Source organism: Ambystoma mexicanum, chromosome 2p (genome assembly GCF_040938575.1).
Source record: "Ambystoma mexicanum isolate Mex_15411 chromosome 2p, UKY_AmexF1_1, whole genome shotgun sequence".
Lineage (NCBI taxonomy): Eukaryota > Metazoa > Chordata > Amphibia > Caudata > Ambystomatidae > Ambystoma > Ambystoma mexicanum.
The window spans coordinates 177,993,413-178,019,615 of NC_090923.1; the positions used below are offsets into that span (position 1 = coordinate 177,993,413).

General features: G+C 46.0%; 1 protein-coding gene across 1 annotated transcript in view; it reads left to right on the forward strand.

The window, feature by feature from the left end:
* The window catches only part of SEC13 (SEC13 homolog, nuclear pore and COPII coat complex component), a 207,506-nt gene that overhangs the window by 88,145 nt on the left and 93,158 nt on the right, over positions 1 to 26,203 (forward strand). Inside the window, exons 6-7 of the mRNA XM_069643461.1 lie at positions 15,297 to 15,430; positions 21,529 to 21,649. Coding sequence (XP_069499562.1) covers positions 15,297 to 15,430; positions 21,529 to 21,649 — 255 coding nt within the window. The remainder of the gene's footprint in view (positions 1 to 15,296; positions 15,431 to 21,528; positions 21,650 to 26,203) is intronic.

Genomic DNA, 26,203 nt, shown 5'->3' on the forward strand with positions numbered 1-26,203 from the left:
TCAGTGGTCTGAGCCACATTGCAAAGCAGCAGGTTGGATAGCCAAGCTTCCTGGCCTCTTTGCTCTTTTATCCGGCTCTGAAACTGTTACTATTTTCATCAGTGGAGTTGGTGATCAATGGTGTGCTAGATAACAAAGCTTTTACTATAGTTTGATGAAAAGAGCGCTCGTGGGGAACCCCTCAACCACCCCCATCCCAATGATTGGGATGAACCCAGACACAATCCTTTTGCAAATTGTCTTTATGGAGTTGATTGCATCAATAAAGAAGAGACTCAAAGCCCCACACATCAGCAGTGGTAGCAATGTCACCTTTGGTCAAGGAACCGGCAGGAAAAATAGTTGATTCCCTGAAACAGTTTAGGGCTTTTAATAGCTGTAGTAATGTTATCATGAAAGGAAGAATTTTATTTTTGTGTGAAAAAATTAATTTCTTTTGTAGGAAGATGGTCTGCTTCAACAGACCCAAGTCCAGTGAACTCCCTAATTGTTGCCTATTACACTTTATCTAGAAGACACGATATTCACTTCTCATAGAGGTCTCCTTCGTGGTGGTGTCACTCAAGGCTGATTTTGAGTCAAAACTAAACGATCTACATTATTATTGTGCAGGATGTTGAGGGTGCAGCATTTGTTTCTTTGCAGGACCGCCTTAGGGCTGGCCTGAGGAGATAGTCAGCATGCCATTAAATGGAATGAAGTGGCAAGATATGAGCAGGCCATGATTGAAGAATGTTACTATATGATATGTCTGCTATCCTAGTCCAAATAAGGCCAGACAGTGCATTTTAATATGGGATGTGATGGTTACATGCTCGGCAAGGACAGGTCGTTGTCTTTAACTACTTTAAAAAATGTGCACAATATGCCTTTTAACAGATGTGACCCAAGATTAAAAGGAGACGGTCACAAGACCCTTAGGAAGAAAGACATTCTTCAAAACTGGAGCTTGAGTACAATGACAAAGGAGAACGGTATTAACTACATTTTAATTAATGGAAACATTTAAAGCTAACAGTACTGTGGGCAATAAAGATAGCTGATCAGATCTAATGCAGTTTCTTAAATATAACCTCAAGTCCTTCTCTCCGCTCCTCCTCTCCATTAGCCCAGTCAAGTATACATGTCTGTGGTGCTAACATTGTTAACTTGGTGGTGGCGTCATTGGAAAAACCACATTTCGTGACGAATGGAACATCAACTGATAATCAAGAATAAGGTCTAAAACATTTTACAGTATTGGGGTATCCCTACATATCCCCACCAAAAATATCGGCGTACATATGGTAGTGTCTCGCCATAGGCAATATTTTTGAGTGGGATAATTTGTGGGGGTAAGAGTTGCAGGGGTGTCCCCCGCAGGGTCCATGGCTCAATATCGCCGCAAAAATATGTCGATGTTTTTGTATCGCAATATTTTTACCGGGATATTACCACATGGAACCAGTATTGGAGACTAGAGTTCTAGTATTGGAGCACAGTAGTCTTCTTTGCCTGAGCAGATGTTGGAGAGTCCTGGGGAGACTGCTGGAGCTTTTAGTCGGATCACAGACATTGCACTCTACTACAGACTTCTCGACCCCTGGCACTCGGTTCCTGCAGCAGCAAAGAAGTACAGCATGTCGGGCAAGGTCTTCCAGTGGCGTTCGTCTCTGGGTTAGTTGGTCCCACTAACCCAAGGGAAGAAGTCGTCCCTTCTGGAGCTTCTCTTGGTGATCAGATAAGAAGTTTCAGCACAGCAGAAGGGCTTCACCTGGCAGTTCAATGATCCAGGAGGATGCAGAAAACTTAGTTCACAGTTTCTTAGTCATCGTGTTGTGGTCGACTCTCATCAGTGCAAAAACCCTCTTTTTAAGCAGGTTTCTCCCATTCATGCACAGCCTGTCGCTGCAACAGCAGGGTGGCTGTCCTACAAGGACAGCCAGCCAGACAATCAGGTTTTCCTAGAGACCAAGGATAGGGGCGTTTCGGTCATCTCCCTCACATCCTGCCTTTGCAGACATACTGGAACCAGAGGCGGGTTTCAGTACTGAATCCCTGCAAAGGCAAAACGAACAAAGGGCTCAAACCTGGTTTGGCGAGCAGAGTAAAACCTTAGAAAGACCTCCCAAACAGAAAATGGTGAAAAAAGACCAGGGCTATTTTGACAAAATGGTCATCCATGGGTGCTATGATGCAGCTGAGGATTCAGCCTGTGGTACAAAAGCATATTGGTAGGAAAATTAAACCACTGCCACCAGTCATTTAAAGTAGTGAGGGTAACAATACATTTCTTTACATGCAAATGTAGGATAAGGGGCTACTAGGTAACCCCCCAGCACACCACATAAGATGGGGGGTGTGCTGGACCTACAAAGAGAAAAGGTAAGTAAAGTCAATTTCACTTTACTATTCTTGAACAGTAGTTCTCCCAAGAGAAGGTATTTAAACCAAGGGACTTCTCTGGGACACTGCACTGAAGGTGCTGTGTGTCACAATACACAAGTGTTGTTAGACTCCAAAAATAAAGAAACACAGAGAACCAAATCAGATCAAAAACACATGAGAGAGTGAGAAAAAGGTCTCACCCACCCCAGGATGAAAATAAAAAATCCTAAAGTCCAGCAAAAGAGCTGTGGGTCTCTAAGGTTAAAGGGAATTGGCACGGAAATTAGAATTCTCCCTAACAATGCCCCAAAAGATAAGTAAATCAATGCAGTAAAGAGGGAAATTCACTTAGTTCCACAACTTCAGCAGTTCAATCCCTAAGAGAAATGGGGCCTTGTGTCCAAAAGTCACAAGAGCCACAATGCTTCTCCCCTGCTTCTCCCCTGAATGTTTTCATAGCTGATAAAGTACTAGTGTTGGTGATGGATTCTAAGAAGATATTCTGCAATGGAACTAGGAAAGTTACTCTACGTAAGTAAATTGTGTTCTTATCTTTGAGATACTACTCTGGTTCGAAGACCAATATAGAATATAGGACACAAAGGGACTGGTTCTCAATGTTATCCTTTGGAGGACAGAGGGAGACTCGTGCTTTGCGTTTACTTACCCCGCTGACTGATTGCCCAGATGACTTGATCTTTCCAATGGGGGTTGCTGGAGGTTGCATTTCCCACTATTCGTTCCAGTGGGAGGTGCCCAGGAGCTGTGGGTGAAGAGATTCTTCCGGGGCGGTCCAGATGCAAACTCTGGTCGATTTAAGAAATGCTAGATTCACTGATGCAGGCCTCTCCAGGACACTTCACAGGACGGGGGAAGGTGACTTCCAACGATGGCCACCGCACACAGATGACGGCAGGCGTCCTTACAGTAGCTGTTGATGAAGCTTCTCCAGGACAGGATCCCTTGAGGCTGGTAGGCTAAAGTTCACACGGAAGCCGACTTGTATCACAAGCTGGCGGCCACTGAAGATCTGTGTGGAAAATGCGAACAGCGATGCTTCTGGCAAGGTAGCCAACGAGAGAGCTGGTCTGTCACCTTGAAGGCGTTGAGACGAGTTGGTCACACTAGTCCAAGGGCTGAAGCACTGCTCATGGTCTTGGTCTTCGGTGGTCAGATAGTCCAATAGGGCTTCACTGGGCCAGACGCGGAAAGGGATGCCAGGCCACTTCAGTAGCCTTTTTTGGATTTTCAGTTTTGTTCTTCTACAAGGGATTCTTGGCTGCAGAAGTCCTCTTATCCAAAATCCAGCCTGGAAGCTCGTCCAAGCCCACCAATGGTAAGGATCTGCACCATGCAAACAGCCACTACTTGCCCAATCGGGGACAACTATTGGTTTCACTCATGCCCCACACTGAGACTCTGGCATATCTCTCTATCTCTCTATAGTGAATGTGCACAATAAAATCAATGCAAACGTGGTATAAATATAGGTGCTGCCACCAACCTTGCCTCTAGGCATATATAAAAGTAACAAAAAATTCCAAGTGTAAAAAAGCTAGGGTGATACATAAGTATCCCCATTGCACTGCAGTATATGATGCGCAAGGCTAAAATGTTATGTAAATGTAAAAAGGCAAACTTAGTTTCCCAGTACTGATAGTCTGAAGGACTGACCTGTTTCCCCATAACAAAACTAGCAAAAGGCAGGGGAAGAGAAGCTTCAATACTTTACTTCCCCTCTAAATGTCAGAGCAGGTTAAAAAACAAAGCAAAACGATTGGGGGCCCACAAACTATGGAGCGATGGTTACCAAAAGAGAGCTGTTTCCTAACATATAGCATCCTTAATAGTTACATGCAATGATTCTTGAGAAGCCTTGAGAGTCACGGCTAGTGCAATGCCATGTTCTGACTCAAATTGTGAGAGCAACTTTCTGATTATGTTTAGCAGGCAGGATTTTATTTCACCACTACTGTGATTAATGTTTGTGTGTGTGTGTGAAGGTAATGGTATGTTCCTCCTAACAAAAAACATCACATTCAAGTATGTCAGTCCCCCATATCAAATTTTCCCTATGATGTGCCACAGGCCTCCACATCATCTTCTCGTATTTTGATGTTTATCTTTAGTTTCCTTCAAATATTTAGCACCATGCCCGATAAGATATTACCAACACGAATGAGACAATGATTGTTGGGTAACTATTTGAAATGGTGAAAATATGTCATCTGTGTATCGGTAGTAAGTGTTCAATTGGACCACACAAAAAAACAAGGTGTTTCTGCTTGCGAGCATGCAAAGCACCAAGGCATCATCCCATTCCCTGCTGACTTTTCATTTTATTTGACTTCAGTCTCAATACAGTCTGGAATCTGATACTGACTCCTGCCCCAAAATATCGGTTATCCTAATTATTTGCCCACTTGTGACCCTTCGAGTCATTTGCTGTGGTCCCCCCATGATCTGCTGTGAAGTATGGAGCAGCTGTGGTGCAGCTAATGAGGGATTTCCTCAAGAGTGCAGCTCTTCTCATGCGGAAATAACTTTAAAAGCACTGACACAGCTATTTGTGTTGACTATTATTTTTTTGTTGACACAGGTAGCGATTATTGTTTTTGAAATAAAGATTTGCAGGTGCTTCTACCATATGCCTAGCAAAGCCTCTTTAGTGCCAATAATGCTACCCAATGGCAGTTAAATGCTTCATACGCATGGTATAGGTATCTCGGGAGGATAGCTCAGTGGCAACGTGCTCGCCTTGGTAGCAAGACGACACAGAGCAACACCGGTTCGATCCCCGGGTCTGCGCTTTGAAACCTTTGGGTATTAAGCGCTTTATAAATAGCCTATCATATCACATATAATGTAAAGCATTAGAAGCCCAGTCGATGCCGTCATAAGACAAATACAGCCTCAAATCTGTACACCAACGAAGTTGTGGTGGGTTTAAAAAGGCTTGAAACAAACCCTTTCACTTCCCATTTGAGCCAAATCACACATGCCTAGAAGCCTAGTAGCCATCACTTGATGTTCTGAGCCACTTCCATAAGGCATTGTGGGTATGTAAATGATCTTGCATGCATGGTATAGTGTACTGATTTTTCTCTGACCCCCTCCATATCTCCCATCCCCATTTCAGCATGCTGTTTTATCTTTGAATTGCGATGCTCATGTGTGTTGTGTGGATTTTCAGAGCTAAAATTTCACAAACTGATTGAGAGGCACCATTAGCTTATTTTGTAGGAGGTTTTACCCAATGTCCCTTATTGCAGTTTTATAAAATGGCAATTTGCATGATGCAAATCACCATAGCTTATTCACAAGTATGCACCAAGTGGTTGCTGTGACTTGACACACTGAAAAAATATTGAATTTTTGTTTATCTATGCATCTGGTGCATGCGCGACTTGGTGGAAGCAGAATTACATGTGTGCATGATAGTTGTTGGGAAGATTTTTCCACAGCCCTCTGTAAGAATAGGTTTCCAGCCACAAGCTAGACCAAAACCACTCTATACATTTGTAATGACAGAGCAGTCTTGTTACTTCAGTAAAAGCACGAGGCTGCTGGATCGGGTAGTCCCAATGATAACCAAAGTTCTGATGCTTGTTAATATGCATAGAATCGCATGCTGTGCATATAGTCCGACATCCAGTGGTAACCGCAGAGTATTGCATCTTGTCTTTCGAGAATCGAAAGGGGACGTCGACATGGGCGTGCCTGTAACACTATCCCTACGTGACGTGTAGTGTACCCAAAATCTCTCACGCGTCGAGGTCCCTCAGATTGTTTTTTTCCGCCCAGTATATTGGTCGCCTTATGCAGAGCTCGTCCAGAGACATTGCTATTGTTATCCTCGACCTTTGGTCGTATATTAGTTATGAATATTATCCTACCATCCCTTCCATCGACGGCTGTTTCCAGATCTCTGCTGAAGACGGTTCCACAGATCTTCAACAGCCAGTTTCTGGGCGGCCTACACAGTAAGGAGAGCGGGGTCAGGAATGGACATTTCCTTTTCTAATAATGACTTTCCCTTTCCTCGCTCTTTGTTCCCTGGGTCTTTTCATCACCATTTATGTCCTCCGCTAAGGAGAGAACTCCATTTATGTTTTGTCCTCCTTGTAAGGCCATATTCCCCTGGAAGGATAAACACCTTAAGTGTAATCAGTGTTTGCCCCTTAATCACGACGAGACAGTTTGTGCGGCTTGCAAGCTCCTGCATTCGAAGACACTGAAGGAGCGCTGTGTTAAGAGGTGGGCGGCCTACGGAATGTCACAGGCTGAGTCTAGTTCTCCCGCTGCCACAACCGCCGATTGTGACGAGGGGTTGAGTGCCGAACAGGCCTCCGATTCGGAGGCGATTGACCTCTTGGCACAGCATTCTCGCTCCGCATCGTCTGTCCCCGTCCCCACTAGGCAAGACTCTGATCCTGCTATGGGGACTGTACACAAACCCAGGGACGTCTTCGAAGCGGTCCAACACGCCAACGGGGGCACCGATAACTTCGGCTTTGCCTGCCGATCGTCCGGATCGGCAGCCCTCCCTGCAACCGCAGGTTCGCCTTGCGACTAGGCCCTCTAAATCGAAGGGCGCTGCCCTCAATATTCAGGAGTCCGTCGAGACGCATCGGAAGAAGGCTTCCACGGCTGAAAAGGCTCCCGTTTCACTGAAAGAAACCGCAGACCCAAACTTTACCGCTTCCCAATTCTGAAGTGATTACCGAAGGCATTGCTAGGATTATTTTTGCGGCTGGTCCGAAGGTACGGTCCAAGGATCCCTCGAGACACCAGAACAATTCCAAGGACCCCTCAAAATCCAGGGATAGGCCGAAGGATTCATCAGAACCCCGGAGAGGCCCAAACGGAAGGGCGCGCGTCAACAGTGGGTCCCACGAAAGGACTTTTTCGGAAGGCACTGGAGGGATTATTTCGACGTTAAAGGAGAAATCTCGACGTTTTGAGACAGATCAACTAGAGGAGCCCTTTCCACCCCTGGAGCCCTCTGGTTAATCTGTTTGGACCACAGAGAAATTTGAGGGATGGATGGATAGGCTAGAAAGGTTTGTAGAACTCTGAAAAATCCCCACCCCCTAAGCTTCAGAAGGTCTTTGACCCTTCTCAAGAGGAAGAATATATTTGACATCACCGAGGAGGAGGCCCTTGTGGACCTATACAATCAAGATGAAGATCCCTTTGCTGACAGAGGATGTTCATTTGGACTCCAGAGGGTTGAGAAGATCACCCCAACCCAATTGATCCCCTCCCTTGGAAGTCGCCTACTCAACACTGGATCCTTATGCCTTGTGCTTGGACTCCCCCCCCCCCCCCCCCCGCCCTCCTACCCCACATAACACCCCCCCCACCACACCCACTCGACAAGCCTCCCCGGTCGACAACCAGATGACATTCAACACCATATTGAGGAAAGCGGCAGAACATTTAGATATTGCTACACAGGAGGCTGTTCCTGAAACTGACTTTGTGGAGGACAACCTAAAAGAAAAACCACCGGCCAGCCAAGTGATTTATCTGTTGAATTCAATCAAGAAGCGGTTGGCTCCTTCTTTGACACCTGCCCTAACTAGAGCAATAAATCCTAGGGTAGAAAAATTGTTTCGACCCTCCCCTCTGACTCCCTTTACATCAGGGCTCATGCAACTCCAGACTCACTGGTAGTAACTACAACCAGAAAGAGAGCAGGGGTTCCCCTATCAACTGGGACAGCACCCCCTGACAAGGAGTGTAAGAGACTTTACAAGGCATAAATTAGTTGTCAAAAATTAATTAGCAGAATTTGCTAATTAAAATATATTTTTGATTAGCAAATAGTTTTACCCCAAGACATCCAATTAGCGAAAAAACAGCATTTCTATGTACCTCTGAAGTAATACATTTGTGCAATGAGTGTAAAATGTAAAGGTTCACAAATGCATGAATGGACTACATAAATAGATCTGATTTAAAAAAAAAAGCTATTTAAATATTTTTCAGTTCAACGCTCTGTGCAGCTGGGTCATGCAGTAGCCAGTGGTGCATAGTGCAGTGTCCATCTCAACAAGACGTCAATGAAGACGCAATTGTGTGACCTTTTTATTTTATTATCAAGTTTCATTTAACTAGTGTTTGGCATAAAACGGTCAAAAGCAACTGCCCGGGATGAAGACAGCAGCTACAATGGGTTTATGACAAATTGGGGGCATTAGTTATCTTATTCTACAGAACCAAATGGGTAGATGCCAGTCTCTTGGTCTGCCCAGGTCATTGAGGCCCTGATGCAGCACCTACCAGTTACTAGGGCCATAAAGTTTCATATGCGAGACAAATAGGCCCAGCAAGTTAACATGTAATCATCCATTTGTGGTCTGGCTTATTGCAAGACAGCAAAACCTCTTGATGATTTAAAAGATCAAAATAAATTATCTAAAGAGGGAGTGCCATCCCAGACACCTACAAGCCAACAGAAAAATCATCAGGGTGCCCAAGAGGTCGGAAATCTCTTCTCTAAACCTATGGCACACAGGCACTGCATTATGTGACTCCACAGCATTGTTTGAAGTACTGAGTGGCAAGTTAGAAGCAAATTGTGCAATGTAATGCCCATCAGGCCACCAACACTGCCTAAGGATAAATAATGCACATTTCTGTTCTTGCCAGCACACTGGTGTGGCTGGGTTGGATCAAATGATTTGCCCAGGATCACACAGTTTGGTTAAGCAGTGAAGCCAGAATTAGCCAGCAACTTACCACATACCTTCCAAGCTCTAATTAGTACACATTTGATTTGTGTTTCAAGAACGACAACATGGTTGTTTATTTGCAAAGAACACAAATCGCTCAAAGCAACCAACTTTGGGGGAGTATTTGCACCACCCTGAATATAAGACTACAAGTGACAGCCCCATAACACAACCTGCTTGCAAAAGGCCTTTTGAATATTCATCCATTCTTGTAAGGTGCTGCCTATGGCACCAACACAAAGGATGTTTTTTGTATAAAAAGATGGGCTACGCTTTTCTTACCTCTCTGGTGACTCTTCGTTTGTTGTCAGAGCCAGTATGAAGGTTCACTCTTTCCTGTTATCGTCCTCTACAGACGCATTCCAATGTCTACAAAACAGACAAACAGCAACTGATTACCCACAGCAATGTGCTTAAGTGGCTGGAAATATTTGTCCCACCGGAACGGGTAGGAGAAATATTACTGCCAGCCACTTGCTAACAACAAGCCCTGCAATCAGGGACCGCATCCGGGCCTTTCCGCCTTTTCATTTGATAAGGGCCATGAGCCTCAGAGATGTCCACAGCAACTAACCTATGTTGCCAGTTTGCAGGGTTATAGAAAAACACAGCAATTTATATATACTTTTGTTCTGGGGCTTAAAGCCTTAGCTGCATTTGTGGTAGCCCTTTCGGCCGTCACTTACCTTGGGGTATACAGAAGTGTTATCACCTCGTTGCCTTTTCACACAGGTTCCTCCACAGCATTCACTTGCTGACATAGGCTTTATATAGGATTTATAGCTTTTCAGTGGGTATTGTTTCAACTTCCTGCATCCTGGCCGTTTAGTGATAATCGGCAGCTGTTAACCGTCCAGATTATTTCTTTGTCATTTCATTGGGTAAATTTTTGATGTGACATCTACTGTGATGTCGTCATATGCTACTTACTATTTTTGAAACTGGTCCCAGAATTTTGGCATGTCACAGTCTATCAGATTATCTAGATGGATAGCAGTGTGCTTTAAAACTGCAGTTATCCGACATGCATAGATGTTCCAAAATTGATCAGGTGTCAGTGGAACCCTGGCTTTCAGTCTCGTGATTAAATGCTTGTGGCACCTTAATCACGAGACTGGAGGATTATCTAAAGGCTCTCTGCAGCACCATGCTGTTATTAGTGCAGGGCAGGGGGGGGGCTTAGAAGTTTGGCTATTTCCACCCACTTTCTAAGCACCCAGGCCTCGCACTAATAACAGCATGGTGCTGCAGAGGGCCTTTAGATAATCCTTCAGTCTCGTGATTAAGGTGCCACAAGCACTTTAATCACGAGACAAAGCCAGGGTTCCAGTGCAACCCGTAATTGCACGTCCTTGCAATGCCCATCATGCCACCATAGGGTGACCAAATTTAAAAAGTGAAAAACTGGGACATGGCAACTAACATAAAAGTAGGACTAACTTTTGAAAGTGGCTGTCAAGGCACTACACTTCAGTAGCGTTTGGAGGAGAAGGGGGTTTAAGTGTTGTTGTTCAAAGAAACACATTATAATACATTTATTACAAACTAAGCACAATCTTAATTTGTAAAATAAAGCATGTATTCTGTGTGCATTCCTTCCTGCAAGCTATAAAGACCTACTACAAAAAACCGAGACCACTGCAGTTTCCAATGGGAACATAATCTTGAGAAAGGGGGACAGAGCACCAAATACTGGGACAGTCCCAGCAAAACCGGGACGTCTGGTCACCGTAGGCCAACAACATAGCCTGCTTGCAGATGCCATTTTAAATATTGATGGATTTATTTATAGAGACACCAAGGCGCTGTCTCGCGATTATAGCGCTTGTGGCACTTTTAAGCACTAGACTGAAAGAAAATTAAAAATGCCCTCTGTAAGCAGGCTATGTTATTACTGCAGCGTACATGCCAACCCTACTGATTTAGGCAGTAGGCTACTGCTCTTAAAGCAGTCCTACTGCCTACAGATGTCGGTGACATATCCTGCTGCTTTTTACAGGGGCAGGTAATTTATGTGACTCCAAGGCAGGCTGCTTGAGACCGGCCCAGGACAAAACATGCAACACATTAGTCTGTCTGTGGGGTGGGCGTGTAAGTGATTACTTTGAGTGATGGGCTCAGACCAATCCAGTAACCAGACAGCTACATGACTTTGCCCTGCACTCTGGCCGGGACAGGCCTTAGGTGAACCACCAGTCAAGGCAAGTGGCCGAGCGTGCCACCATCACACATCTGCATATCAGACTGAGGAGGGTATCAGTCTCCATGTTGTTCAGTTATTTATCTTGCACTGCAGGAATAAATATGTATTGCCCGGGCTGCTGGTACAGAGCAGTGGCAAACGTTGCCTACCAGCTCTGTGTGATTACCTTCTGTGAGGGTAGGTAAGTGGTGTTAACTTGCATTCAGAATTATACATTTTTAGCATTTGAACATCTTTCCATCTTGTGCTGTTGGATGGGTTGTGTATTTTAGAACGCTTCAGTGGTGAAACTTGAAAAATCCTACATCTTTTTGTCCACAAAATGTTGGCAAGTATGCTGCAGGCCTGGGTGCTTGGAAAGTGGCAGAAATAATATTTCTCCCGCCCGAACGGACGGGAGAAATATTATTTTCAGCCACTTTCTAAGCACCCAGGCCTGCAGTAATAACATAGCCTGCTTGCAGAGGGCATTTTACATTTTTTTCAGTCTCGTGATTAAAGCGCTTGTGGCACTTTTAAGCACTAGACTGAAAGAAAATTAAAAATGCCTTCTGCAAGAAGGCCATGTTATTACTGCAGGCGTGGGTAAGAGAAATATTATTTCCAGCCACTTTCTAAGCACCCAGGCCTGCAGTAATAGAATGCCTGCTTGCAGAGGGCATTTCAAATATTCCTTCCTTCTCGCGAATCATGAAAAGGAAAGAATATTTGAAAGCCGATCTGCCAGCATGCCATTTTACTGTGGGACTGGGTACTAGCAAGTGGCTGGAATTAATATTTCTCGTGGCAACTTGCTAACGCCCAGCCCTGCAGACAAGGGGCTCGCCCTCCACCCTCCCCTAAGCACCCCAGCATGACTCCTTACCGCGGATTGAAGTTAGGTCTGTGAGTGCAGCTGGGGTGCTCCTGCTGAAGTCTTCTCCGCGTGACTTCGCTCGTTTCCAGTCAGACTCTGCGGCTTCATAAAGGATTCCAGCCGAAGAAAAAGGCAAAAAGTAAATAAAATAAAATCAGGACCTCCCCCTCCTAGGACAGCAGAAGGACTTAAAGGACAAGCACACTAAAAATGGCAAAAAATACAGCCACCATTCTAGATTTTGGTGGACTCCTCGAGGTCCAGCAGCAAAATCTTACTCCTTGAAACTGCCTCACCAGAGTGCTGGATCAAGATAGCAAGGCAAATCGATCAGACAACCGTTCTTCATCCGCTACCTTGAAAAGGGTGCCAAATTCAGTGCCGCAAAAAGCACTGAAGAATCCTCTTCTTGGAGCCTTTTCTCTCGACTGCTGCTGCAATTTCCCATCCAGTGTCCTTTCTTTTGTCACCAGGACCAAGAATCCAGAGAACGAGTCCTCTGCAGCTGCATCATGAAGGCATCTGTCTGCAAGGGTGTTGATTCGTATAGTTGGGAGTTCGACCATACTGTTCGGCCAGGCGTAACGCTGGAACACATCTAGGGAGCCCTCTATGAAGTACCCTAACATTTCTACCAACTCCAAAGTCTGATACTTAACTTGTTAGCTGAGAAAGCCTCTGGGACTCACTCTCTGACTTTCTTGCAGTTTGTGCCTATTCCTGTTCTACCTACAGCTGGCCCCTGGACCACCAGGATTTCCCCCCCCCCCCCCCCTTTCTGCCTCTGAGAACACCCATGTCCTAGATTAGGGAAGAACTGCTAAAGTATAAGGCCTCTATAAAGAAAATATAACGAGTGTTGCAAAGTACTTACTTGCTAGGTGTTGGTGCTGTAACTGTATATAACAAGTATTACAAAGTTATTTACTTACCTTTTTGAATTGTATTGTACTATTCTAGAAAGTAATGTTAATAGAACTGTATTATTCCTTGAACCAGAATAAGTGTTAGTTTACTACCCATAGAATTTGCTTACCTTTGCATACTGCCATTCTAAAAGTCTAAAAATGTGGCTATACTCGCCACGAATTGCGTACTGCTATTCTAAATATGGTTTATACTTTTTGTTTTTATTTTGTTTGACTTTTAATAGTATTTGCCTTGCTAAAGAATTCTTTGCCTGTGTGTGTATATATAAAAGAAACCATGTGCATGCTACAAGGTCTTTGCACCTTCCCACCACCCTCTCTCCCTCCTAAAATGAGCCTGGGTGCTCTGTCATTGCTACTATAATACTAGGTTGTTCAGACCTGTACTAAGAGTTGGAGTTTCCGTATTTCCCAAAGTATAGATTTATAGAGTGCCTTTGGGTAGACTTAAGAAAAAATTGCCCTAATAAAGTGTGCATATAAAATCTGTTGGAGCCTTTGGACAGACCCTTCATATTCTTATAGCAAATGCAAGAACCATGTCTGGTTATAATGCTGAGAGGTTGGTTAGACTAGGGATTCATACGCAGATGGAGAAGTATATACACCTCCTGGAATCCACATAGGTTGAACAGTTGTTAAATACAGCCTCTCAGACATTATAGGACACATGCACCTAAAAGGGGAAAAATGGTAGACCACCTAAACCAGCACTCCAATCCCACACTATGAATACACACACGTTTTGGTGGTCATCCAATCAGACCGGCCTTAAAAACTGTCAAAAACATTGGTCCAACCGCATTGGATGTGTATTGCGTATCTCTGGAGTAGAAATCCAGGATAACCTACTTTAATACACTTTAGAGGGCACAGGGCTGAGCAGGACATTTTCCCATAAGTACCAGTTTATGTTTTAGGCCTCCTTTATTGTCCGCACACGCACGCACACAACCACACCAAGGGTTGGCCAAAAACAAAATGGCCAGGAATAGGGATTAATACCCCAAGAGCTCTCATACTGGTAGGTTGGGCTACCAATGCAGTAAAAGTGACTACACAATTAGTGGATCAAAACTAAATTACAGCTGCCAAAGATCTGCCCACAGAACACAAGTTGCGTGACAAATTCACTCTGAAATAGGCTACTTAGAAAGACCTCTGCCATGAAAGTCATGCGAGACACCAAGGCAGCACTTCACAAAAAGGATTACATGGACAGGGCGACTTGGTAGAAATTGTCGAAATTAGGGAAACCAGCAAAATCTTTTAGGGGACCTATAAAGCCAGTCCAGAGGATCCCAAACATGGCATTGCACCCAAAACTAATCGAGAAGAACTGAGCAAATAAACTTCTGATGAACCCGCTCCAGAGATGGATGGCAATGGAATCTAAAATAGCTTCTGAGGTTTTATAATTTCTAATCCCTTCCGCAGTGCCCAGCTCTCAAACCATGTGGCGAGGATGGGAGAACGCCAGGAAATGAGACTGGCAAGTAGACCAGTGGCACCAGTGCATTGGACTGCACACCAGTATGGTGAAATCATGGGAAGGTGAAGAGAGACTAAGGGGTGCTGTGGAGACCTGCTAGAGGTAGACACTGCGGAGGTAGGTTGTTCTGAAACCTCGAGGAAGAATTTCCTAGATTCTGCTCTGAGCTGGGGTCACTCGGGATGATCTGGATTTAGGCAGAAGACTGAGCCAAAGCTTAGAGGTGGGGTCAGCAGGGGGGTGAACGACAGTGTGGTCTGAGAAGTCAGACATTTTATACTGAACAAGAAGTAAAAGAACAAGTGTAGGGCCAAGACCAAGTGGAAGACACACCCTGGAAGTAGGTCTTCACTGGTTGGGAATTGTGTGCCTCTTTGTGTCTGTTTCTTGCCTGACCCTACATTCTGAGAAACCTAGTGAAAGTATCAAATCATCCATGAAAAGCTGAGAAGAAGTGAAGCCTGATATTATATTCTGGGAAATGGGATGACTTTCCCAAAGCGTTTTTTAAAAAAGAAATTCCATTCAGAACATTTAAAAACAAAATATGTAAATGGAATCTACAACAGTATTTGTGTTTTTTTTTTTTTTTCTTTCTCTCTGCTTTATTGCACCTGTCAGTTTTCCATTTCCCTGCATGACTGTGATCAGGGAATGTGATGTCTTGCATGTCATGTAAACTCTTTCTTATAAACGTTTTTCCATGTAGATCGGATGCAATGCTGTTAGCTGGGCACCTGCTGTTGTTCCTGGCAGTCTAATAGATCAGCCCTCTGGTCAGAAACCAAATTACATCAAACGATTTGCATCTGGAGGTTGTGACAACCTAGTGAAGATTTGGAAGTAAGTCTGATCCATTTTACACTGTCTTGCTCATGACATGAAGCTAATGACTCCTTGTTTTTGTTTTTTTCTTCATCGCTCACTTCCAACCCCCCACAAATCATGTTTCCCCATCAAATGGTGTAAACGTGGCTCAAATACATTCCATCGTCCCAAACATCTGTCTGCATCAACTGTTACAAAGCAATAACTTGTGAGTCTTTTTCTGCCCTATTATGGGGCCATAAAGATATGGTTTTGTTATCTGGAAAGAGCATGATCACTCGGTGGCTTCTTGCCGCTTTAGACCAGTGAACATAAAAACAATAGGTAAAGCATAATGTACATAAAAAATCTGGTCGAACAGGACAGTGGTAAGGCCCCTTCAGATGTCCTGGCACGCATCCAAAAATGTGCCCATGGCCGATACCGACTCGCTCAACAAATCTAATATAGAAGGGTAGAGTCCTATGTTCCTGCAAGTTGGGAAAATCCCATCAGAGGGTTTGTTTCTGTAGGCCACCGCTGTGTTGACCAGTGACATCAACAGTGGGACCAATCACTGGTCTGAAAGGGGGAGGGGGGGGCACTGTCGGTTCTGGTAAGGCACAATTTGAGTGTACGCCAGATTCAATTTTAATGGACTGAAGATTCATCACTCTTCCAGTCTGCAGACCCTTTCTGCCAAACTCCTTTGACTTCATACTTTTTACCCATTTGCTCTGCTAAATGCCACCAGAAATATGCCTTTCTGACACACCAGAGTCAGGATGCAGCAATACTATAAAAACACCGACTTGATTTTGGATATCCCTTTTATTCTATTCTGCCACGCAAGCTATGCTTTAAATTCTGGTTTTAGTTTGATTTTAAACCTTTGGCAACCTTGTCTGTTTTTGTACAGTATTCAAGAGTTGCTGAAAACATTGCATTTCTTTAATGCCTTAGTCTGTATAAGTGAATGCCTGCTTACGTGTGAAATTTGTCTCTGGCTTAACAGAGTACTGTTGGGAGATTTGTTTTGGCTTCCTGTTGGGCCAGGTTTCAGCTGAACTTACTCTGCTCTGCATGGAGCACTTTAAAGAAAGACACTGCGGGGGGTCAGAAATGAGAGGCAGGCACAAAGTTGCAATATATTCAACAATATACATCTTTTAAAGAAAAGGGGTTGGATAAAGGCCTTTTTGTCCCTATCCTAAAGAGAATTCTCTTCCTAGGAAACTAAAACTAAAGAATCAGTCTGTCTCGTCATCAGAATTATGCGATCTGTCCTTGTGTCCAAAACATATCTGACCTCCCACCAAAAATAAACAATCAAAAGTGTAAATTAAGTGTCTTTGTTGTGATTTAGCAAAACGTGTGTAAAAATCAAATCTGAAAATTCAACAAACTATCCTTGAATCCAGGAGGTGGTTCCCTTCACCTGGATTGTTTCAGGTAGAATAAGGACAGTGTCCTTTTCCAACAATGATTCATTAAGAGTAGCAGAAATGTCTCTTTCACACAACACTTTCTTCAGGATGAAAAAAATGTCTTCTGGGAAAATAGCAAAAGTGTCTTTTACACAATAACTTGGTGATCACCTGGTATACTCTCCTGCCAGGTATCTTTTCAGAATGTATTTTCCTTTTCATATGGATTACCTGGTATACTCCCTTGCCAGGTATCTTTCTCCCAAAGGCTCACTGCCTGATGTGCTTCTTTCATCAGGACTTCCTACAATGTTCTCTTTTTAGTATAACACAGTTGTACTCCATCATTGTTTATACTTCATTGACTTTACATACTACTTGTTCCAACTAACTCCCAACCCGCCACCCAATATTGACATTTCATATATGACTTGTAAGTTCTGTTAACATTTTCACTGGTATTCATTTGCTTGTGGCAATGCTTGTTCCAATTGTTCCCAAATTGACATCTCAAATATGGAGATTTGTACACATTTTGCCTTTCAAATTCTTCATAAATGTTCATTTGCTGGTGATAACATTTACTCCACTTTCGCCATATTGACTTCTCTTATGAGGATTTGGGTAAATTCTGGCTTTCTAAGTTACTTGGTCATTATTCAAAATAAGTGTTCAATCGTTCTTATGTCTTTCGGCATGCCATGGGGTCCCCAACACCTAATGGCAGACTCACTGGTGTTTGATGGAGTTTCTGACTTGCGACATGTTCATGCAGCAACGTTTTCACTCTGGGAAAGCTTCCCCTCCTTTGCAGACCCTCATTCAATTCTCTCACCGGCTCAGTGTTCCTCTGCCGGTAGAATTATTGTTGTTGCTGCTGCTAACCAAGACCCATACAGCCCCGCCTCTGCCGATGCTGGTCTTCCAGCGCTCCTTCCAAGTCATACGTGGTGCCTCTCACTGTATAATGCCTCTTTGGTAAGTTATGCTACCAAGCGATTGCTTGGAAGCGCTTTTCCTCTCCCTGCGCGTTCCGTTTCTGTGCGTCTGCTTCCTGCTCTGCATCTCTCTCCTCCACTTCTCATTTGCAGGTGTACACCATGTTTAAATGTCCCATGCACTGATTTCCATTATAACTAGTCTGCCCGTTTAGCTTTACGTTTCCTTGAATTCACATTGACTTTCTTCCTCTGCACTTGAGGCTTTATGGGAGTTGAGTCCATAGGAATTTGAGATCTTTTAAAGTTACATTGTTTTGGATCTTTGTTTAAGTGGAAAAACATTTATTTTTTATTTATTGTGCATTTGTAAGGTGCTTATAGATCAAGTAAATCGTGTTTCAAAGCACCCAAAGCTCAAGGCGCAGGGAATATGGGAGTGAAAGGCAAATATAATTAAGAGAAAGAAAGAGGCAGCCCTGCTATGCTTTGTGAGCATTCAGAATGTGTCAGTGCAGAGCAAGAGAAGTGACAAGGGAGTGCTAGGGTTTCCACTGAGGGAAGTGCTAGGGAGTACTTTTGCATGCAGCTGTTAGTGCCTGGCAGAGATCACTTGGTTAGATTGGTTAACTGCCAGTACTAGAAGTGCAGGTCTGTGAGACAGGCCAGTGGGCGACATAAAGCAAGTCCTGGGAGTGGGCGGAGGATGAAGGCAATTTTTGGTGGGGGGTAGGCCAGAACCCAAAAGGACAAATATGGGCCCTAGTCACCAATCTCGGCGACTGAGGGCTTTACCAAGGGAGGGAGAGTGGGGAAGGAGGAGGTGAAAAAGAAGTCTTGAAGAGCTTCTGGAATTTGAGGACCGGCTCAAGACTGAAAGGAAGGGGGAGGCTGTTCCGGAGGAGGGAGCCAGCTGAGGAAAGAGATCACCCACCAACTCACTATTTAGAGAAGCGCTTGACACACAGAGTTGGTGCCGGAGCTGCATAAAGATCTGGAGGGAGAGTATTTGGTGAGAGCCAGTTGTAGATGGTGCAGATCAAGGTGGGAGAGGAGGAACCTCTGAGGCACGGTTGGTGAGGAAGGTCAGCCAGTCCAGTGCCCGCTCTGAGATAAGAAGGGTATCGTGGAGCTGTTTTATGAGGATGGAGTCGTTGACCTATCGAATGCAGAGGAGGGATCAAGTAGAATGAGAACCGCTGGAGAGTTTGAGTCAAGAGATGCAAGCAGTTCTTCATGGGTGTTCAGGGAGCAGTTTCCGTGCCCCTGGATGCTCGGAATACAGATTGATGGTCGTGTGGCAACCAACCAGCTCAGTGTGCTGGGCCAATTGCGGGAAGACCAGCTTCTCCAATAGTTTCCCACCGAAGGGGATGATGAGATGGGGGCGTTAGTTAGCCAGTCACAAGGGGTAGGCGGAAGGTTTTTTTCAGGAAGGGGTGCACAAGAGTGTGTTTGAGGGCAGAGGTGAAAGACCCAGTCGCAAGAGAGCGATTGCAGAAATAAGCAAGTGCAGGGGCAAGTGAGTAGTTATTGTCCTTGATAATTCTGGAAGAACCGGAGGAGACCTTCATAGAGCGGCCAACTCTAGTGACCTCATCGGATGTGATAGGAGGTAAAGCAGAAGGAGGATGAGAGGCCATAGGTGGCAGGGGGATAGAGGGGTGTGGGGGCGGGGGGAGTGCTTAGGATGCCCTGGGTTTTTGCAGTGAAGTGTATGTCCAATGCATTGCATAGGGCCTCGGAGGGAAGAGGTGAGTTGGAGACTTTTGAAGGGTTGGCTAGTTCCTTGCAGATTTTGAAGAGTTCAGCCTTGTTAGATGCAACAGAGACTAGAGCGTTGATGTGGACCATATTCTTGGAACAAATGGAGAGTCCGTATTGTCTTTAGAGAAGGCGACGGGCCAGTTTGTCTGAGGGGGAGCCTGAGGTCTGCTACTTTCATTCAGCAGCCCTGCACTTGCGTTTCAGGGCTGTAAGTTCAGAATCGTACTTGGTGGCATGTTTCAGGCTCATGACTGGGGCAAGAATGTAGAGTGTTAGTGATGGCGAGATGGAGGTTGCTGAGCGCATAGTCAGAGGTAGAGTCTGCAGTGCAGGGGATGAAGGCAGATGCAAAGCCAGTAGCTGACACTTGTTTCATCAGACGGATGTCCGTGAATGAGGTTGGCAGAGATGGGGGAGGTGAGATCAGACAGCAGAGAGGACCCAGGTGAGTGGGGTGGCGAGTGCAGCAGAGAGCAAAAGCATTGGGAGTGTCCAGCCTAGTGGGTAGGACCAGAGGGGAGAATGGAGAAGTAGAGCGAGGGGCAGAGGTCACAGAAGAGAGTGGACGCCGTGATTGAGTCAAGGTGGATGTTGAAGTCACCCAGAAGGTGGTCAGCGCATTCCGAGAGGAACAGGGTGATGGGACCAGGTGGTCTATAGATGGTGGCAATGGTCAGGGAGGAAGTGGGAGAGATGACCAGCTTGCAGACCATGCTCTCCGATCAGGCTGCCAAAGGAGTATGGCTGGGTGGGTTTGAGGGAAGATGGGACTCACTCAGGGAAGATCAGGGCAACCCCGCCAGCCTGGTTAGGGCGAGGCTTGGAGATGATCTTGTAGCCATTGGGGAGATGGGAGTCAAAAGCAGTGATTGCTGGCATTGAACCAGGTATCGCTAAGAGCAAGGATATCTCGGTCAAGGTCTTCAAAGAGGAGGCATATGTCGGCAGAGTGTTAGCAGAGCGAGTATTAAGTGTGGCTAGATACAGCAGGTGACTGCTTTTGAAGATTTTCCGGTAAACGGTGCAGGGGGTGGTACATCCATTGGAAGAGGGGGGGGGCACAGAGGAGCAGGCGTAGGAAGGAAGCTGATGAGGGACAGCAAGTGCCAGTCGAGGAAGTTGGGTTGAGGACACTGAGCCATAATACTGCCATTGCGATAGACATTATTGATGCACCTGGATGATAAGCCCGCAATAGTGCTTCTCATCTAGTGCCACCATTAATGAAGAGAGGAGAGAGATTAGAGACGAGTCCACAGATATGGAGATGGGACAGAAAAGAGTAGATCAGTGACAGTCTGTCTGGAAGTTGCACTGACATAGGTGTCTGCAATGGGTATACTGGGGTTACTGAGCAGGATGTCTGTTTAAGAACAAAAAATAATTCCTTCCAGATTTTGTGAGAGAGGGAGGATAGGTGATAGTATAGCAGTTGGAGTAGATGGGGGAGATTGTGGGTGCCATAGGGGGTGGCAGCGAGATAAAGATGGAGGAGGAACTGCACAACAGGAACACATTCACCAGGTGTCCTAGTGGCCTAAAAAGTAAGAAAACAGATGTAATAGAGACACTTGAGTACCAACAATGGGGGTGAAGAGTTGTGTAAAACATACCAGGATTCTAATTAACCATAAAGTACATGTATGACAGTATGCCATCAGCACATTAGACATTAGGGTTTTCTTCAAAAGGGGGTGGGGGGTGGGTGGGAAGAGTGTACTGTGTCTTTTCTAATGCAGTCATCATCTCCTGCGGTGGTCATCCCCTCCCACATGAACCTCCTTCATAATAACACCCACAGGGTCAGGATCAGGTAGTGGCTGCCGTTCCTGGCCACGTGGGGGGCGATCATCACCGAGGAATCAGTGATGACTCTGCAGGATTTATCACAACACCTAGCATATCTAAGCAACAGTGTCCTTGTCATGAGTGATTTGTTTTTGAAAGTATGTCGATCTCTTGTTTAACTCCACTTTTATCATAACATACTGGTATGTTGCAGAGAGGAGGACGGGCAGTGGAAAGAAGATCGGAAATTGGAGGCGCATAGTGACTGGGTGCGTGATGTTGCTTGGGCACCTTCTATTGGCCTGCCCACCAGTGCCATCGCCAGCTGCTCACAGGTAAGACTTGAGAATGGTTCATACTTAGGGTCTTGAGCGTCCATTGTGATGGTTTGACAGTATATAAATACATAGGACTGTGTTGACGCCCTTTGAGTTTACAGGAGGTTTGTGATGCACAGTGAATGTTAAGGCCTCTTCTAATTGGCAGCATGTAACGAACCAGATCACAGCATTGGCTGAATATCCAAGTACTTATACGTCCCGTCCCCTTTCCTCAATCCTTGTGGGCGTTCCCCAACATGGGGACAGTAACAGAACCTTTGGCAGTGAAAAATTGAGCTTCCCCATTAATTCTTGTATAGCGTGCCAGGCGCGGCCTTGGGTGTGGAAATGCCCCACTATCCAGTGCCTCGCCACAGTCCCTTTTTCTACACACAGTGTTGGACCTGGCAGCCAGCGCAAAGACTTTTTTTGCTTTCTGCTTGCTCCCTGTTTTAGTTTTTTTCAATCTTAACTTCCATTCTGGTGCCTCGCCACCCCCGGCGCATGTCGGCCGAAGGAGGTGTCACGAAGATGTGCCTCATGCGACCGCTCGTTCCTGGACTCTGACCTTCATACCCTCTAAGTGTTTGGGCCCCGACAATCGCTGGGACACGTTCGGCTTACAGCGCTCTTGATCCCAGGGCATGACAGAATCTCTTGTCGTGGTTGAGGGAGATCTTCCACAATTATTCTCCTCCCCACCTTAAGGACTTTGTCTCCAGGACCTTTCATCAAGACAAGATAGGCCTTCTGTTCAGCAGGGCTTCACAGCCCTGTTGGGTAAGAATTTGTAGAGCCCAATTGGTGTGGAACTTTGCAAGACCTATCTCTTGGTATTAGGTAACCCATCTTTTAATATAGGCCTGTACTACACAAGTTGGTAGTGTGACTGAGCAGCCATACTGATCTTAAGAGGGGTAATGTGAGCTGTATAGCTGTACAATGAAATCAGTTTCTGATGCTTGTTAATCTGCTTAGAATCACATACTGTGCATATGGTCTGACATCCAGTGGTAACTGCAGAGTATTGCATCTTGTTTTTCGGGGACCGAAAGGGGACGTCGGCATAGGCGTGTCCGTAACACTATCCCTATTATGACGTGTAGTGTACCCAAAATCACTCTCGCGCGATGAGGTTCCTCTCATTGTTTTTTTCTACCCAGATAACTGGTCGCCCTATAGCGGAGCTCTTACAAGAGACATTGTTTATCTTTACCGACTTGTCAGTTATTCCCCGTTAAGTCACTTCGCTCGCTCGCCAAGAACATCGTCGACAAAGACTACAGGGGATTCCTCTACGGCTGTGGATTTCAACGCCTAAAATCCGCCTGCCGGATTTTCCATGTGGTCTGGCCCTCTGGCCGACCTATACAATAGGGAGAGTAGGGTCGGGGTGGCCATATTGGCAGTATGTCTTTCCTCCTTTCCCCTCTTGGTCTGGTCATTCTTCCCTTTAGCTATGGAAAGGACTCCTTTTTAGATTCTGCCCTAAGTGTAGGGTCAGATATCCTTGGAAGGACGAACACAGGGTGTGTAACGCCTGTCTTCCCCTTAGAGCACGACGAGAAGCGGTGTGCGGCCTGCAAACTCCTTCGGCCTAAGACCCTTGAGGAGCGCTGTGTAAAGAGGGGCGCCGCCTACGGTATGTCGCGGGTGGAACCCCCTTCCCCCAACGCCACACCCGCTGAGAGTGACGGGATACTTCGGATGACCAAACATCCGTTGCGGATCTTATAGACCTCGAAGCGGACACACAGCCATCCCCGCCCCTTTAAGGCCTGACTCTTGTCTCGCTACCGGGACAACACCCGGCGACAGGGGCGTACAAGCGCATCACAATAAGCAGACAACCCCTACACAGTTTCCAACGTCTTCATCGAAAAAGGTGAAAGCGCCAACAGGGCCGCCGAAAACTTTGCCGGTTTCCTCGGATCGTTCAGATCGAAAGCCTTTCCTGCATCCGCAGCAGCGTCTTGCGATAGAGCAGTCAAAATCAAGTAAGGGCGCTGCTCCAAAAACATCACACGTCGAAGCGTGGAAATCTGACGCTTCGACGGTCCCGAAGGCCGTCGTAGGCCTGAAAACTACGGCTCAGCCTCTACCTGGAAAACCAACCGCTAGGCCCTCTAGTGCCGCGGAAGGTAATACACTTACCCATAAACCATCGGACCACTGTCTCAAGCCGATTCGGTGACTATCGAAAGCAGCATCGAAAGAATTACTGCGGCAGTGGGTCTTACCCCGGTTTCACCTAAAGTTATGGGACAAGCCGCAGAAAAAGTTTCAGATGCGGATTGGGATCCTGATTCTTACGATGATTACGTAGATGGTCAAGAGCCTCTTTGCGACACCCCAAGGAACTCTTTTCGACGCCATAGGACAGAGAATGCCGTTCTTCCACCTGTAGGCCTGCGTGGGTCCACTAAATGGACTACAGAGCAGATCAAAGGGTGTATGGATCGGCTGGAGAAGATTATCAATTGTTCTGATCATCCTCCCCCGAAAAGGGCTCGGGTAGACCCTAACCTCCAAATTAAAGAATATCAGTCTTCTGCCTTTCAGTAGGAAGACGTAGTCCACATGGACTCAAATAGGGACATTTATAATGAAGAGGAAGAAGCTTCATTTCTACAGTTCTGAGGAAGAACAGGATACTACGGACAACTTGGAAGAAACCCAGCAGAAATGGCAGGACCCATGGACACAGCAAGATCAGGACACTGATGTTTTGTGCCTGGATTCTCCTCTGTCCACCCCGGCTCACCAGGCCTTTCCTGTAGATGACCAATTGGCATTCAACTCCATGTTGAAAAATGCAGCTGAATACTTTAAATGTTCCACTCAAGAGGCTGTGCCTGAACAGGATTTTGTAGAGGATATCCTTAAGGAGAAACCTCAATCTAGCCAGGCCATCCCCCTCCTTAATTCTATTATGTAACTCTCACCTGGCTCCCATGGAGGCGCTGGTCTGGGTTGCTGTGGCCTCTTCAAGCGTGATGCGCAGAATTCGGACCACCGATTGAACAGGACCCCCAAATCTTGCTTGTCTGGCCCATAGGAATACCCTTCTGCAGATGAGAAAGGGGATTAACTGTCTGCTGAATAATGTGCTTGCTCCCCTCTTTCCCCCTTCGTTCTCCTCTGATTTCCTCCAAAACCCCCGGTTTAAGCTCACCTTATGGTTTGGAAGGATGAACTCTCCATCCTGCTTCTGGTGCGGGGCGTGCGTTCGTCCAGTTACTTCACTGGTTTTCAGAATGGCGCTGGCAAATCCACTTGACTTTACTGAGCGATACGCCGTAAGTATGAAGATGCAAAAGTTCAAGTGTGAGCCTCCTTTTATGTTGTCTTTTTCTGTCCTTTATTTCAGGTGCAGAACAAAGGGATGCGTTGAGGGGATAAATTGCTGGGGTAAAATCAGGTGAGTTAGTGATGAGGGCAACCCCTCTAAATGTCTTTATAATTCCCCAGTAATGTCTTTTGTCCTTTACCCATAGGGGCCGGGACCTGCCAGAGATGTGGCGCCGACCCGAGATGTGGAATGGCTCACCAAGAATAGCCGGTAAGTAATATGGCTGAAAATCCGGCTTTCCTCTTGTGTTCCCTTGCTCACCTTTTGTCTCTTCTTCTCTCCCTTAGGTGCGGTGCAGAGATGTGGCGACCGGCACTGAGAGCCGCGATGGAGCCGGGCGGAGTCTCGGGAACAGGTGAGTGAAGCGCGGCGCTGCAGGGAGCGAAGCAGTGCTTTTAAATGGAAGTCTTCCTTCAGGAATGCTGGCGTGAAGATTCCGGATGCAGGTAAGAGGGTTGAAATAGTTCTTGGTTTTCACCTTTCTCTTCTCTTATTCCCTTACAGGTGTTCCAGGTTCGAGGCGGGCGTGGCTAGAGTCCAGGTGCAGGAGCAGACACGGTGAGCGTTCAGCTGCTGGGATGCAGAACAACGCGAAGCACGTGTGGCTGTCCGGGCGTGGCTTAAATAGCCTTGAAAGAAGTTCCAGGTGAGTATTCTTCCACAGCCCCACCCAAGTAACAAAATAGTTCCTTCAGAAAAATAGTCCCTCCTAAGCCTCATTTGGCTTGGTTCTTCATGCAGCATGGTCTGCATCAGGTAAGTATGCAGCATGGTCTGCTTCAGGTAAGTGCACCAAACACTTCCCCTTATGAGCCTGGCACCTATGGCGCCAGGACTGATGTCCAACATGAGTCTGGCGCCAACGGCGCCAGGACAGAGTCCAAAGAGGCCCTTTAAAGGGCCGCTGGGCTTTTACCCGGGGGCGTGATGCCTGCTCCCGGGGGTGCTGGGCCTGGCCTGGTGCTCCGGGGGTAGGCATCATGACATATTAAGAGAAGGGTGGCCCCCTCATTGGTGTCACCAGCTCAAACTCGGTCAGTGAACCGAAAAATGTTTTCGCCCTTCCGACCTTCTATACATTAGAGGGCACGCCGTCCTGGATTCGTTGGTAGTGACTACCACTTGGAAAAGGGCAGGAGTACCCCTTGCCACAGGGGAATCGCTGACGGACAAGGAATCCAAGCGAATGTATGCCCTTGGCAAACGTGTCACGTCGG